Source organism: Sciurus carolinensis, chromosome 2 (genome assembly GCF_902686445.1).
Source record: "Sciurus carolinensis chromosome 2, mSciCar1.2, whole genome shotgun sequence".
Classification (NCBI taxonomy): Eukaryota; Metazoa; Chordata; class Mammalia; order Rodentia; family Sciuridae; genus Sciurus; species Sciurus carolinensis.
This window is the reverse complement of record NC_062214.1, coordinates 175,417,555-175,431,793: the sequence shown is the minus strand read 5'-3', so window position 1 is coordinate 175,431,793 and position 14,239 is coordinate 175,417,555. Positions and strand designations below refer to the sequence as shown.

Here is a 14,239-nt window from a genome sequence, read left to right as displayed (position 1 = left end):
CTGGGTTAGGGATTTAGTTCAGCAACAGAGCACTTGCCTAGCATACACAAGGCCCTGGGTTCCATCCTCAGCCAGGGATGGGGGAATAACCACAGGCTACTACTTCACTCTTACAGGATAGCTAACAAAAATGATAGACAACAAGAAGAGTAGTGAGGATGTAAGAAACTGGAACTCACCCATATTGCTGGTGAAAATATAAAATAATTCAGCCTTTTTGGAAATCAGTTTCTAGGTCATCAAAAAGCTAAATATAGGGCTATAACTCTGTTTCTTTACACAGGGTAAAGTGCTTGCTAGCATGTGCAAGGCCCTGGGTTCAATCCCCAGCACTGAAAAAAATTGTGAAACAGCTACCATATGACCCAGTAGTTCTGTTTCTGGATATGTACTCAACAGAACTGAAAACCTGTGTCCATACAACAATTTGGGCATGACTTTTCATAGCAGCATTATCCATGATAGCTGAAACAACCTAAAAGTGCATCAGCTAATGAGTAGGTAGCAAAATGTGGTATCCATCCATGTAAGTAATATTATTTGGCTATAAAAAAGAATGAAGTACTAATGCATGCTATAATACATGGATGAACCTTGAAAACATTATGCTAAGTGAAAGGTGCCAGACATAGAAGATCACAATATTATATGATTCCATTGATTTGAAATGTCTAGAGTAGGCAGATTCATAGATACAGAAAGGAGATTAGGAATCGCCCAGGGCATGGGGGAAAGGGGAATGAGGGTGACTGGTAATGGGTACAGTTTCTTTTGGTGGTGATGAATTATGAAGTGTCGATAGTTACATTACTTTGTGAATATACAAAAAATTTTTAAAGAGTGAATTTTATGGGACACGAATTTTATCTCAATACCAGCAATAGTAGCCAAGCACAGTAGGAAATGCCTATAATCTCAGCAGTGCAGAAGGCTAGGGGATGATTGCAAGTTTAAGGCCAGTCTCAGTAAATTAGGAAGGCCCTAAGCAACTTAGTGAGACTCTGTCTCAAAATGAAAAGGCCCGGGGATGTAACTTAATGGTAAATTGACCTGGGTTATACCCCTACTAGCCCCCCTCCAAAATAAATATAAACTAATAATAATATTGACAATAGCAACAATAATAAAAGAATGAGGAAGAAAACTCAAAAGAGTAGAGTAATGTGGGAGGAAGTTATCTGTAATAATTTGTCCAATAAAGAGAACAGAAATAAAATTCCAAAAAGAAATGCAAAAAATGTATAAGGTAAGGGCCCACTGAAGAGAGGCCCCAGGGCTGGAGTGTGGCTCAGTGGCACTGCACTCGCTTAGCATGTGCAAGGCCAGGGGTTCCATTCCTAGCACCAAAAACGAAAAAACAAAACCAACAACCACCAAAAAACCAAAAATAAAACCAAGAGAGAAGTTCTTTGTGGTATTGCCTTTTAAGTACACTTTTGGCCAGTTAGCTCATACTTTTCTTGTATTTTCTCACATGCAACTTTGAATTCTAAGTATATTGTATTGTTCCACATTGATATTTTCTAGAGTAAATATAGTAATTGGATCTTAGGGAAATATAAACATACCCAAGCCTGGCACGGTAAAGCACTAGGAGGCTAAGGCAGGAGGATCATAATTTCAAGGCCAGATTGGGCAACTTAGACCCTGCCTCAAAATAAAAAATAAAAGGGCTGGAGAAGTGCCTTGCTGGTTAAGTGCCCTGGGTTCAATTCCTGGTACAAAAAAAAAAAAAAAAACAGTATCCAAGATCTTTCAGCTAATGTGTGACTGTATGTCTCCAATTCTGATTTTAAGGTTACAAGCGAAAAGAAACCCACAGTCCATGTGAGGAGATAACCCTTAGGGCCAACAGTAGTTCCCAAACAACCAGGAATAGTATCATCTTCCTAAGAAAAACGTAGGGTTCTTGGTGGGGGAAGGGTACCAGGGGGCGTGTCAGACTGGGCTGTGGGGAATGCAAAATTGGCGTTTATCACCTTTGGGCCAGCACAATTCTAAATGTTCTGCAGGGCACTGGACGACCTTAACAACTAGGACAGCATTTTCTGCCCAAAATGGTGATTATAACCTTCCTAGAAACTCTGAAAATGGTTGGCAAAGATTTTATGCGGATACCCCTTTGGAAGATGGGGAATGTCAGAATTTTCTTTTCTTTTTTTTTCTTTGTTACTAGGGATAGAACCCAGGAGTGCTTAACCACTGAGGCACAACCCCAGCCCTTTTTTATTTTGAGACAGGCTCTCTAGCTGCTTAGGGCCTTGCTAAGTTGCTGAGGCTGGCTTTGAATTTGCAATCTTCTTGCTTCAGTCTTCTCGCCACTGGGATTATGGATATTGGCCTCTACGCTCAACAGAACTTTTTTTTTTTTTTAATTTTTATTTTTTTTTAGTTATTGATGGACCTTTATTTTATTCATTTATTTGTATGTGGTGTTGAGGATTGAACCCAGTGCCTCATACATGTGAGGCAAGTGCTCTACCACTGAGCCACAACTTCAGCCCCCAGAAATCTTAAGAGTAGAAATTGGAACTGCTCAGGTAGAATAATCAAAGGATCCCTGAGACGTGGTATGGTACTATGGCCATGTGCAGGTGAATGCTCTCTGCCTGAGCTATACCCCCAGCCACTATGATGTGGCCATGTGATGTGGGTTGGCAGCATTACCTGACATTCTTTCTTAGTCAGTCCTACTTAATACCCGAGCTGGGGTAAATTGGTGAGTCATGGTTAAGAGTTCCATCTGAAACCAGAAAAACTGGGGATTCAAACCATGTTTCCTCCACTTTTAAGTTACTTAACCTTTCTGGGCATCAGTTTGGTTTCTCAGTTATAAAACAGCTCTTAAATATGCCTGGTTTCTAAACAGTAGAGGTGGAAAAGCTTACTAAGTCTGTTTTTGCTCTTAGAAATTACTAGTATGGTGTATGAAGGATGCTGTGGCTTAAGTGTTCAGCATGAAAGGAATTTGGAAAAAAATTTTTTTTTAATCTCTGGTTTGTTGTCCTTTTTGAAAGTGTTATCTTGATTGCATCCAAGATTTTCTACATGCAGATTTCTTAACAGTTTGAAACTGGTGTAATAACAAGTTAAGTCATACCTGACTCCTCCGTCTAAGCCCAAGGTCCTTCCAGCAGAGAGGTTGAGCTGTTGTACTTCTGTTGGTACTAGCTGTGGCACCACAAATGCAAATGTGTCACACAAGGGAGTGCTCCCTTAGTTTACATTAACAGAAATCTCTCTATTCCTCCATTCTCTTAGAGTGGACTCTACAGTGTTGTCTTATCAGGACATAGGTCAGGTCAGCCGGTGACTTGATAATATTTAGAGATGTAATAACTGAAGCAAAATATAATTTTCCCTCTTATTAGAAATTACAGAAAAAAGGAAAAGGAACAAACATTTGGCACGGTGCTTATTGTGTTACGTACTTTTTTTGCCTTAAAGGGAGCCAGTACTGAGAGCTTCCCATAATTACTTTGAATAGCCTTTGAAAACACAGTTTACGTGTACTTTGGCTTATCTGTTATCATAAACACTTGTATAAGAGGTCTTTAAGATATAAGCTCTAGTTTTCTAATTCAGTGGAAACATGTTCTTAACATAAGGCAGGAGACACTGAGAGCATATCTAAGTTTATTTCTGCTATCAGTGGAGCATATACTTTGTCATGTTCTGGTTCAAAACATCCTGGAAAAAACATTTTTTTTTAATGCTTTTGATGATAAAAACCACAAAAGTGAAATGTATTCCTTTCCTCTCTGCAGTATAATCAAACCAAAGTAAAATATTAGAAAAAGTAAACTTTCCAAATAGCAAAAATAAGACCTTTGGAATAGGTAATTAAAGATGGGTGGTTATGTTCAATTCTTAGGCATAAAATGTTAAATAAAAAGACATATGAGATTTTAAAAATATTTTTAGTTGTAAATGAACACAATACCTTTATTTTATTTATTTGTTTTTTTATTTGTATGCAGTGCTGAGGATCAAACCCAGTGTCTCACACATCCTAGGCAAGGGCTCTACCACTGAACCACAACCCCAGCACCAATATGAAATATTTATAATGTAATGTTTTCAGTAGTACAAATTAGAACAAGGTCATGAGTAGTATTTTTGCATATTTTATCCTACTTTATGTCTCTTGATTCCTAGATAATGCTGAAAACTAACTGAAACCATTCTTAGGACTATCTCTTCTATTTGGGGGACCCTAAACTGGGAAAACCCTTAATTTTCCCAGGAGGGCAGATTCTATCAGCATATCCAGAGAATCTAATAAAATTAGGAGCTGCATAATAGAGTCTAATGCAAGTATGGATCAGCTCTTGCTGAACATCCTTTGTATTTGTGTCCTTTATTTTGAAAGATTTCAGTTAATGCCAGAAGTTGGTGGGTTTTTTTGTTAGTTTGTTTGTTTGTTTGCGGTGCTGGGGATTGAACCCAGGACCTTGTGCTTGCAAGCAAGCACTCTACCAACTGAGCTATCTCCCCAGCCCAGAAGTATTATTTTTTGAAGCTGCAGACTCAGAACATATTTTTTTGGTTATGGTATAAGTTATATAAAAACTCACCAGCTAAATTGAAAATTGTATTTCTATTTAAACTGGTGAATACGAGGCTGCATTCTTTGAAACCTAGCTGAATAGTTAGTACTAGAGATGTTTTAGGCAAAATTCCTATGGCCTTTACAACCAGGACTTTATTCATAGATCTTATCCTCCTGTTTTAACCAGTCCCAAGACTTGGAAAATGTACAACTCATAGGACACTCACTGTTCTATGAAGTCCCTGTCCAGGAGGGTGTATGGATTTTATTTGAGTAACAGTCTTCCAACATTAAGATTATATGACTGAGAATCCCAAGAAAGCTGGATTATGTGTTGATTTTTTAAAAATGTCTTTTTTTAAGTGGCTGAAATGCAACTGGTACAACTTCAGAATACATTGGCAGTGGTTAATAAAGGCAGTCCTCTGGGACAGAGGGTGTGGCTCAGTGGTAGAATAGTGGTAGTGTAGAATCTACCATGTGCAAGGCCCTGGGTTCTGTCACCACAAAAAAAATCCAGATGGCTCTCTAAATCTGATTCTTTGGTAAAAGTGATTTAAGGCTATCAATATCTAGTAGCCATCAGTAGGTGAATGATCGTATTGCTCCTTCTTCTTCTACCATCCACCCTTTTTAGACTTCATAGGTCCTTAAAGAACTAAGTCTAAGAAGCCTACTGATCCTTCATATTTATTGTTTCCTTCCTAAGTATAAAATTATTGCAAAGACTAAAAATGACCTATTTTTCTACTACATTTTCTGAGAAATTAACTATACACATTTACTTTTTCCTTTCTATCCAGTGCCTAGCTGTGTTTCTTTTACAGTTGGAGGTTCTAAACTCTATTTATTCTAACACTGCATACTGAAGAAGTTCAAAAGGACAACCACACATTAGGTTCATTTATAAAGTTCAAGAGAATCGTTACAGATTTATTTCCCAATTGTTTTTGTGCTTTTTATCACCCTTAAAAGTAAAGATTTATGCCAGGCATGGAGATGCATGTCTATAATCCCAGTGCCTCAGGAGACTGAGACAGGAGGATTGCAAGTTTGAGACTTGCCTCAACAACTTAGCAAGATGCTGTCTCAAAAAACAAAAAAGGGTCTGGGGATTTGGCTCAGTGGTTAAGCCCCTATGGGTTCAATCCCTGGTTCCCACTTCCCCCCCAACAAAAAAATTACTTTTGAAAAGTAGAGACGTACTCTGACCTCTATTACCATCTGTGTTCTAGCACACAGAACACAGACAACGGTAAAACCATTTTAAGTGATCGCTTTTGTTTTTAGTGCTGTACTTCTTGAAGTCTGTATTCTACCAGACTTGCTGAAACACTGCGGTAAGAAGACCTTAGAACTACCAGGCCCTGTGGTGCACACCTGTAATCCCAGAGGCTCTGGAGGCTGAGGGAGGAGGATTGCAAGTTTAAAGTCAGCCTCAGCAGCTTAAGTGAGACCCTAAGCAATTTAATGAGACCCTGACTCTAAACGAAGTATAGTAAAGGGATAAAGGGCTGAGGATGTGGTTCAGTGGTTAAGTGCCCCTGGGTTCAATCCCTGGTACTAAAAAAAGAAAAGAAAAGAAAAGAAAAGAAAAAGGTCGGGGAGAGAAAACCTTAGAAATCAGGTGGCAGATTAGACTTCAGTAGTCATTAGCCTGCCTGCATTAGTATTAACTGGTGTTTTATATGGTATTTAATTCAAAATGGATGACTGTGTTATCTGTTAAAGTTCAGTGTCACTTCAAGTATAAAAGACAACTAGCCAGGCCCTCTGGCACAATCTACAAATCCAGGTACTCAGGAGGCCGAGGCAGGAAGATCACAAGTTCAGTGCCAGCCTGCACAACTTACCAAGACCCTCTCTTAAAATAAAAAATAAAAAAACGGGGATGTAGCTCCATGATAGAGCACCCTGGGTTCAATTGCCAGTAGTGCACACACAAAAAAGTAAAGGTAGCAATATGTGTACATACCACAGCCTGCTGCAGACTTGTCTGCACTTATTCGATTACATTATTTTCCTGTTAGTCTTTTTGAAATTATTAGGTTGAACCATAAGAAATTGACAATTTCTCAGTAGCTGAGTACAGTGACATATGCCTATAATCCCTGCTACTCATGAAGCTGAGGCAGGGGGATCATAGGTTTGAGCCCAGCCTCAGCAATTTAGTGAGACACTGTCTCCAAATTAAAAGGGTTGAGTTTGTAGCTCAGTGGTAGAGGGACTTGGGGTTCAATCCCCATTTCCCAGCCTCCACAGACACACACAAATTGCCTTTTTTTTTTTTTTTTTTTTAAAGGTCAAAACCAGTAAACTGTTGACAGTTTGATGGTTTAGTCTAATAACGTGAAGGATAATCTGACACTTCATTTCTGTGATTCACTCTGCCATTTTTTTTTCCCCATCACATATTAGTTTACTTCCTTTGCTAGTACTAGTCTTGACTCTTCTATTCAGTTTTTATCCTTCTGCTCATCACTGACTATTACGGTTTTGCTGTTGAAGATGAATTTATTGGGAAAACTGCTTTTCCCTGTCTCTCTCTCATCCTGCATCTCTTTCACCCATTTACCCCTCAGCACATGCATTTGCCTATAAGTGCTGCTGGTTACAAAGTAAAGCATGGATATTGTTTCCCAATAAAGCAATAAACTTTAACATTTGAAAGATAGATGATTTCTTGGTGGGGTGTGGGGGAAGAAGCACTGGACTGGAGTCAAAAGACCTTGATCTGCCACTGATGAATAAAAGGCCTTGGAGCCTCTGAACCAGTTTCTTCATGTATAAAGTATAAATAGTACATTCTTTTCCATCCACCTAAGCAGTTAGGATCAAATGAAACTGAGCTGTTAACTAGTAATTGTATCAATTCTTCCCTTATTTGGATATAACTGGAATAGGAGACAGTTCTTTTTATTATGAACTCCATAGCTTCCAAAATGAAGGTGGGTAATCTCAACTCTGATGTCCATCAATGAACAAGTAGAATTGTGGTATATCCTTAACATGGAATACTACTCAGCAGCATAAGGATTTACAGGTTGGGGATTTTAAGTACCCTTTCTCAGCATTTTCAGGTTTGTATATGAATATTATATTAAATATATTTTCTTATGAGAGAATAGATGACAATGGATGAGAGTCCCATCTCCTTTTGTTAAAATTTTAGATTGATAAAGCAGTCAATGGAAAAGTCAAGTTCTAAATCCTTAACAATCCTTTTCTTGATGATTTTGTCTTGATTTTCATGGAATGAAAAAAAATTCTTAACCAAGGTTAGTCTATTTGTAATAAGAAATATGTCTAGGTACAGGAAAAAATCAATATACTCATACATAAGTGTGTCACTCAATTCTTTTTTTTTTTTTTTTTGCAAGCATATTAAACAGGTTTTATTTAAAAGTAGTAATAATACAGACTTCTCCCGGGAGGGAGAAGGGGGCCATGGCTGATGTTCTAAAGTCCCAAGAAATGAGTGCACCCTACATCTTTTATAGGTTAAGGTCTCTTTTGTTCTCCAGTTCTCTCCCCCCTTAATCTCCTTCCTGCCTATGTGACTAGGCCCAGTTCTGCATAAAGTGAGAAGTGATGGGCAGGGGGAGGGCCAAGGTGATTCAGGCAGGTAAGGGCCCAGGGGGCATAAATTACCAGCTTCATGCTTACAGTCCTTGATAAGGACAGGTAAATTTGGTAATCAATGAGCTCTGGAGATCCTTGACATTCCATTCTTCCAGGGGCAGTCTCCAACTTCCAGAGGCAGATGGCTTTCATGGCTTCATTTCCTCGATTTGACCCGATCCCCTATTTCTACTAACTGCCTATCTCCAGTTCTGGCTTCATTCCCCCATTATGCTTTAGGAACTCCTTACTGCTGTAAGGAAAAGGGGGCACTGACCATTCTGGCTGCTTCGAAGCTGGAAAGGAGCAGCAAGGGGCAAGCAGTTTGGAGGTCCCTTTTAAAAATCGGGTCAATTCAAAGGGGCCAAAAATATGCAATGGAGAAAAGATAGTCTCTTCAACAAATGGTGTTGGGAGAATTAGAAATTCATATGCAACAGAATGAAACTAAACCCATATCTCTCACCATGCATGAAACTCAACTCAAAATGGATTAAGGACCTCGGAATCAGACCAGAGACCTTGCATCTTATAGAAGAAAAAGTAGGTCCAAATCTCCAACATGTTGGCTTAGGATCAGACTTCCTCAACAGGACTCCCATAGCACAAGAAATAAAAACAAGAATCAATAACTGGGATAGATTCAAACTAAAAAGCTTTCTCTCAGCAAAGGAAACTATCAGCAATGCAAAGAAAGAGCCTACAGAGTGGGAGAAAATCTTTGCCAATCATACTTGAGATAGAGCACTAATCTCCAGAATCTATAAAGAACTCAAAAAACTCTACACCAAGAATGCAAATAATCCAATCGACAAATGGGCTAAGGAAATGAATAGACACTTCACAGAAGAAGATCTACAAGCAATCAACAAACATATGGAAAAATGTTCAACATCTCTAGTAATAAGAGAAATGCAAATCAAAACCACCCTAAGATTCCATCTCACCCCAATTAGAATGGCAATTATCAAGAATACAAGCAACAACAGGTGCTGGCGAGGATGTGGGGAGAAAGGTACACTCATACATTGCTGGTGGAGCTGCAAATTAATGCAGCCACTCTGGAAAGCAGTGTGGAGACTCCTTAGAAAACTTGGAATGGAACCACCATTTGACCCAGCTATCCCACTTCTTGGGCTATACCCAAAGGACTTAAAATCAGCATATTACAGAGATACAGCCACATCAATGTTCATAGCTGCTCAATTCACAATAGCCAGATTGTGGAACCAACCTAAATGTCCTTGAATTGATGAATGGATAAAGAAAATGTGGTATATATATATACAATGGAATATTACTCAGCCATAAAGAATGATAAAATTATGGCATTTGCAGGCAAATGGATGAAATTGGAGAATATCAGGCTAAGTGAGATAAGCCAATCTCAAAAAAACAAAGGACGAATGATATCGCTAATAAGTGGATGATGACACATAATGGGGGGTGGGAGGGGTTAGTGTTAGGGTTAGAGTTAGGGTTAGGGAGGGGGGCAAGAATGGAGGAAGGAAGGACTGTATAGAGGGAAAAGAGGGGTGGGAGGGGTGGGGGGGAAGGGAAAAAATAACAGAATGAATCAAACAACATTACCCTATGTAAATTTATGATTGCACAAATGGTATGCCTTTACGCCATGTACAAACAGAAACAACATGTATCCCATTTGTTTACAATAAAAAAAAAAAAAAATCGGGTCAATTGAGGGGTCCAAGGTAGAAGTCTGGTTGGGGAAGAGCAGGTTGTAAAGTCACCTGGGGGTGGGTGCTTCATTACAGACAAGTTTAATTTGGAGAATAGCAGCTTGATAAATTTCCTGCTTTAAAACTTGCATACCTCAGCGTAAGTCTCGGTGGGACTTCCAAGTCTGATACCGCTGTTTACCGGTGACGAGTTCTGCTCCCTCTAATGTTGAAGTTTGAACACTAGAGAAGTGTGCCAAGGCAAGCATATTAAGCAGGTTTTATTTAAAAGTAGTAATAATATAGACTTCTCCCAGGAGGGAGGATGGGGCCATGGCTGATGTTCTAAAGTCCCCGTCACTCAATTCTTAAACCAACTTTAGTGAAATATTATTTATATATGATAATAAAACTCACCAATTTTAGGTAACTCTTCAAGTTTTGACAAATATATACATTCTTATAACCAAGAGAATATTTTCTTCATCCCCAGAGTTCCCCTATGCCTCTTTGCTGTCAGTCCCCTTCCCACTCCCTGGCAACCAGTGATCTGTTCTTCTGTCACTGTAATCCTGTCTTTTTTAGAATTTATACATTACAGTCTTTTATGTCTGGTTAATTTCACTGAACCTGCTTTTGAGAGTCATCAGCACTGTTGTATGTATCAGTTGTCCCTTTTTCTTTCTTTCTTTCTCTCATCATGTTTCCTGTACATTTTGAACATCAGAGCATAATTATAACATTTTAACATCCTTGTCTGCTAATACTGTCATTTCTGATCTATTTCTGTTGACATAAGGTCACATTAACTGTTTTTTGAATGCCTGCAATTTTCTTATTATATGTTGGACATAATAAATCTTATTCTGTTGGGTGCTATATTTTATTATATTCCTTCAGGTAATGTTGGACTTTGTTCTTGGATCCTTTCAAGACTTGCTTTAAGGTTTGTTAGAGTAGGCCAAGACCAATTTCTAATCTAGGGCTAATTTAGTTCTCAACTCTGTGTGAGTGCTGTTTTCTGGTGGCTCTTTTGCCAGCATCTGGTAGTTTCTTCTTGTGTATGCATATCAATACCCTTCCCAGGACTCAGAGACACCCCCCTGCAGATCCCCATAGTTCTGTCTTTGCATGTCCCTCCTCCTGTACACCCAAGAGAGTCTGGCATCCTTGGCCTCCCCAATTATGATCACAACTGACAACTCTCAACTCCAATCTCAACTATCCTCAACCAACAAGACTGGGTTCCCTTTCTCTCTGCAGCAGTCTAGGACCTGCCTCCAAGAAGCATAGAGCAGCTTGAAGGTTTAGCCTTGATTTTCTTTCTTTCAGGCGGCATAGGTCTGCACTGCTTATGTCCAGTGTCTGAAAAACATTGTCCTGTATTCTTTGTCCAATCTTCTACTGTTTACAGTAGACGAATTTGATCCCTGGTATGCGTAATGTCGGAAAGTGTATTGATATTGCTTCACAGAAAATAGGGTACTTGGCTCATCTGTTCTCAACATACTTAAATGTGACATACTTTACTGTCTGCTCTTTGAAAGACATAGGACTTACCTAAGTGATGTTCCATGGTGTTCATGGAAATTAAGCTAATTGAAAGTCGACTGTTTTTCTCTGATTAACTTGAAATGGTATACATAATAAATATTAACTTGGAGTTATTTTTGGCCAACTTATCTAGTATAGCTTCCCATGAATGATAAATATGTTAATATTCTAACTTTTTTTTTTTTTTTTTTGGTGCTGTAAATTGAACCCAGGGCCTTAAACATGCCAGGCAAATGCTCCACCACTGTGCCACATCCCCAGCTCAATTAGCGTCCTAATTCTAAGGATATTTTTTAAGCCATCTGTATATCTGATTGTTTGGATTTTTCAAAATATCACTTTGTTGGCTTTCTATTATATATGAAAAAATTACTGCAACCTTTTCTTATTCACGAGTATTTTTTAACCCTTCACAAGCTAACCTTTTGAATTTATTAAAAATAATAATTATTTGAACATCTGTTCATAGACTGACCTACCATTGTCAACACTTGGCCAAATATTTAGTCAGTTAGCAATTAAAGAAACATGTTTTAAGAAAGATGAGCAAAATAGGATTTAAAATATGATTTTACTTTATGACATAGAGACTATTGCTGTCTAGTTAAGAGTTTGTAAGCAATGTAAACTGAAATGGTTAAAGAAAAATTTAAGGTCTAAATGGCTTTACCCCTGGACTTATGTGTAAAATGATTTGAACATGATTAGTTGGAATGAGTAGTAAAGTTTGAAATCCTAGATTCTAGTGTCATCTGTGCCCCTTAGTGTTACTGTATGACATGGGCAAGTCACCGCCTTTCTGAGACTCTCCTAACCTATACAATGAAGATAATAACCATCCTACTTACTGTCAAGGGTATGTGGAATGCTGAGTAGCAGAAATTCTTTGGGGATGCTAGTGTGTTGTGGAAACTTTAGACATTAAATTTTATTTTTCTACATTATGTGAAAACTATCAACAACTAGAATAACAGATGGTAAAGCAAGACATATGTATTTACATTCCATTCAGTTTACTGTGCAAAAAAAAATTTATTTTGAAATGGAAGAAACAAAGCATAGGCCTTTTTAGGTAGAATGGAGATAGGAAGGAATTGCTGTCTTTTTTTCCTATTCCTTTTTTCTTATCATCCCTTTTTTGTCTCTTCCCTGCAATTTTCCAGGCAAAGAGTGTGTGCAGCAGTTAGCTGAAAACACTAGGTATTTCAGGAGACGCCTGAAGGAGATGGGCTTCATCATCTATGGAAATGAAGATTCTCCGGTGGTGCCTTTGATGCTCTACATGCCAGCCAAAATTGGGTACGTCTTATTGGAGGTCACTGGATGACTTCATTAGACCTAGGCACCTGTGATAAAAGACTTGGGCAACTATGCATATATATATAGTTAGGGAAATCGTTGTATCCCCATGTGACCTTCATTTGTTAGATCGACCATAGTTGACATAGTGGATCTAACTTGCAAGATGCGTAAACTTAAATATCCAAGTTTAACATTCTCTTCCAGGTGCTTGGGATAGATCTGTGAACAAAACACAACATCTCTATCCTTGTGGAATTTACATTCTAGTGGGGCAGCAGTCAGACAAACATAGTAATTAAAGTAGAAGCTATTACACTATGTGTGCTTGAAGGTATTACATGCTATTGAAAAAGAATAGTGCAGGGTGCATATAGGTCTGAAAGGATCTTGTGGGTGTGCAGAAACAGTATTAAATAGGGGAACAGGGAAAGCCTCTGAAGGAAGGGAAGATGAAATCTGAGCAAAGATTTGAATGATCTGCAGAGGCTGCATACAGGGACACGCTTAATCGGTTGAAGAATAGCCAAGCAGTTACTGGAGCTGGAGGACAGTGCCCAAAGAGGAGTAGTGGGCCAGGAGGTGAGAAAGGTCAAGTGGCATATGTTATTGGATATTTACCAGGTGGGCTGATTACCCCAGCTTCTTGGGTTTGTGTGAGATGTACATAATGGAAGGCCTTAACCTGGGACAGCTTTGGGTGCATTTGAGAAGTCCAGATGTATAATGAAACCAGAAGACATTTGAAAAGCAAATGAACAATAACAATAATTATGTCAAAGAATTGAACAATTATATGAAAAATTGCAGTGTAGCTGTAGAATAAAGAAGTGATCTGCTTGGCGTGGAGTTCAGTAAAAAAGGTACTTTTTGTTTGATTGGTTTTCGTTTTGGGGTGGAGGGCGTGTTTTTTGAGACAGGGCCTTGCTGTGTTATCCAAGGCCTTGCTGTGTTGTCCAGGTTGGTCTCAAACTCCCAAACTCAAGTAATCCTCCTACCTCAGCCTCCCAAGTGCTGAAGGTACATCTTTTTGAATGGGTGAGTTTTGATCCAGATTTTTAGTATAAAATTGAAATAAGGATCATATCCCAGATTTGCTTGAAATCATTAAGGGAGCAACGTTTTTATTCATTTTTGAATCCCCAGTATCCACCTCCATCCCCAACACTCAGAAGGCACCTAGTAAACATTTATTGAAGTGAATATGGGAGAGAAAATTAATTGGGGAGCCTGGAAAGATGGTGATCCCAAAGATTGTGAGAGAGAAATTGGGAAGAGATGCTTACTGAGGGGGAAAAAAAGAGCTCAGGTTTCAACACAGAGTTACAGGGAGCTGGCATTATGGCCTGAGAGAGTGTGTCGGGGAATCTTCTTCATTCTTCTCTCAGTGGAATTATCACAGATACACTTGAGCTGTCAGCTCTGGAGAACTCAGCCTAGAACCCTTTGTTTAGAGAGGACTGTGCCTCATCTGTCTACACAGGTGAAACCGTAATCATAACTACATGTAGAGAGGGTGGAGGAGAATCGAGTG

At 38.8% G+C, this 14,239-nt stretch overlaps 1 protein-coding gene across 1 annotated transcript in view; it reads left to right on the top strand.

Moving 5' to 3' along the window:
• Sptlc2 (serine palmitoyltransferase long chain base subunit 2) overlaps window positions 1-12,733 on the top strand; it is a 106,864-nt gene extending 94,131 nt beyond the window's left edge. The window contains exon 10 of the mRNA XM_047539405.1: window positions 12,570-12,733. Coding sequence (XP_047395361.1) covers window positions 12,570-12,733 — 164 coding nt within the window. The remainder of the gene's footprint in view (window positions 1-12,569) is intronic.
• Window positions 12,734-14,239: the final 1,506 nt, after the last annotated feature.